General features: G+C 33.8%; 1 protein-coding gene across 1 annotated transcript in view; it reads right to left on the reverse strand.

The window, feature by feature from the left end:
• Positions 1 to 2,071, reverse strand: part of LOC107722510 (proteoglycan 4-like) — a 12,564-nt gene that overhangs the window by 6,625 nt on the left and 3,868 nt on the right. The window contains exons 5-7 of the mRNA XM_016530874.1: positions 1,780 to 1,833; positions 1,318 to 1,383; positions 687 to 794 (exon numbers count right to left, since the gene is read on the reverse strand). Of these exons, the coding sequence (XP_016386360.1) occupies positions 687 to 794; positions 1,318 to 1,383; positions 1,780 to 1,833 (228 nt within the window). The remainder of the gene's footprint in view (positions 1 to 686; positions 795 to 1,317; positions 1,384 to 1,779; positions 1,834 to 2,071) is intronic.

Genomic DNA, 2,071 nt, shown 5'->3' on the forward strand with positions numbered 1-2,071 from the left:
TCGAATGAAAGATACTGTTATTTCTCACAATGTGACATGGATAAAACATAATACAAAAACGCTAATAACAAAGGTAAATACATATCAACAACACCATAGCCTAACACGTCCATATGAATATTAATATAGTTTGGTTTTCTACTAACTACAGTAATTGCAGTAAAGTAATTAGATAATTAACATTTTACAGTTTTTTTCATATACAGAAACTGACAGTGATCATAACACTTTTAAAAATAAAGAGCACCAGCAATATTTAACATTTTCTTGTGTCAGAATTAATTAATATTTGTCTATATTCACATTTATGAATATATTTGAAATTTCCCTCATTAGGCTCATTACAGAGACAACGTGTTTAGAAGTTATTCTAATTTGTTGAGATAGTGAATTGGTGGGTTTTTGTTAAATGTGAGCCAAAATCATCACAATTAAAAGAACCAAAGACTTAAACTACTTCAGTCTGTGTGCATTGAATTTATTTAATACACGAGTTTCACAATTTGAGTTGAATTACTGAAATAAATTAACTTTTCCACGACATTCTAATTTATTGAGATGCACCTGTATTTTGATTATCAGCTCACATATATTTAACTCTCTGTAGATTTGAATTTGTTGTCGCTTTCCTATTAAAAGTCAAATTCATTTGAATTTGAATAGGTTTATTCTTTTTAAGCTGTTACCGGGTATGTCAGAGGGTGTCAGAGGAGCGTAGATGTCTTGGGGCAGAGGGCCACCAGCAAGAAGTAATGCAGCATCAGATGGAGCCATAAAGTTATTCAGTCTGCTACCTGAAAAAATGTATACATACGCTATTGTTTAAAGGTTTGCAATCAGTAAGAAAATTTATTTTTTTGAATTAAATGATAACTTTTATTCAGCAAGGACTCATTAAATAGTTCAAAAGTGGCATTAAAGACATTTATAATGTTGACAAATATTTATATTTCAAATAAAGGCTGTTCAGTTCATCTAACAATCTTGAAAAACGTTATAGTTTCTATGAAAATATTAAAGAGCTGTTTTCAACATTGATAATAATAAGAAATGTTTAATAAGCACTAAATCAGCATATTAGAATAATTTGCTAAGTCAGTGTCATGTGACACTGAAGACTGGAGTAATGGCTGCTAAAAAAATTCGGCTTTGCCTTCACAGTAATAAATTACGTTTGAAAATTGAAACAGAAAGTCATTTTAAATAGCAGTGCTATTTCACAATATTACTGTTTTACTGTACATTTAATGAAATAAACGCAGCCTTGATAAGCATAAGAGACTTTATATATAATAATAAATGTAAGTCTGAACTTACCATCTCTCATGAGGTCTGGGTTTTGCTGTGCTGCGAGACATGCTGCCATACACTTCTCAGTATAATCTAAAAAACAGCAAATAAAAATACACTTTGTCATTATCCAATCTCAATTTGATACAAATGAGAACTGCAGGGTTCCAGTCAGACTCTGACTTCTTTCTACTAGAGAACAAACTTTCCTTTATTGGTGTTATATAAACCACTGCTGTTCCCTATTGATTCATATACCTGTTTTTTATTTCTTCTGCTCCTACCTTTGTGCCATTGAATGGATCTCAATATCCAATTTGTTCTTTAGTTAACATTGGGTTTATGTCTAACATGTCACAGCTTGAGTGAATGACCTTTACATCTACAGGATCTACAGCCAGTCAGCACTAAAGGGGTTCCTCAAACTGCTAAAAGGGTCACACTCACAATCATACAAAAAAGATAATTAAATAGACATTAAAATTATACCTGTTGGCTTGTTTAGTTTTGAGCTTCTTGCAGCTTGCAACTGGGAGAGAGCATCTGATGAAGACAAGAATAAAATAAAACTAAGTAAACAATATGAAGATCATATTGTGACAAGAGGGGCGGGGTCGAGAGCCGTGGGAACGGAGCGAGGCCGGTGGAGTAAATGCTAATACACGACACCTGCGCCGCTCACCGGTCTCCGAGTCCCACGGAGGAGTGACGACAGTGTTGGACGAGAGAGGACCAGGCCTGGATTTAATTTTGTGTTTTGGTTCTGTTTGTGCGCGACAGT

The sequence above is a fragment of the Sinocyclocheilus rhinocerous genome, unplaced genomic scaffold, assembly GCF_001515625.1.
Source record: "Sinocyclocheilus rhinocerous isolate Xijiao unplaced genomic scaffold, SAMN03320098_v1.1 scaffold541, whole genome shotgun sequence".
Classification (NCBI taxonomy): domain Eukaryota; kingdom Metazoa; phylum Chordata; class Actinopteri; order Cypriniformes; family Cyprinidae; genus Sinocyclocheilus; species Sinocyclocheilus rhinocerous.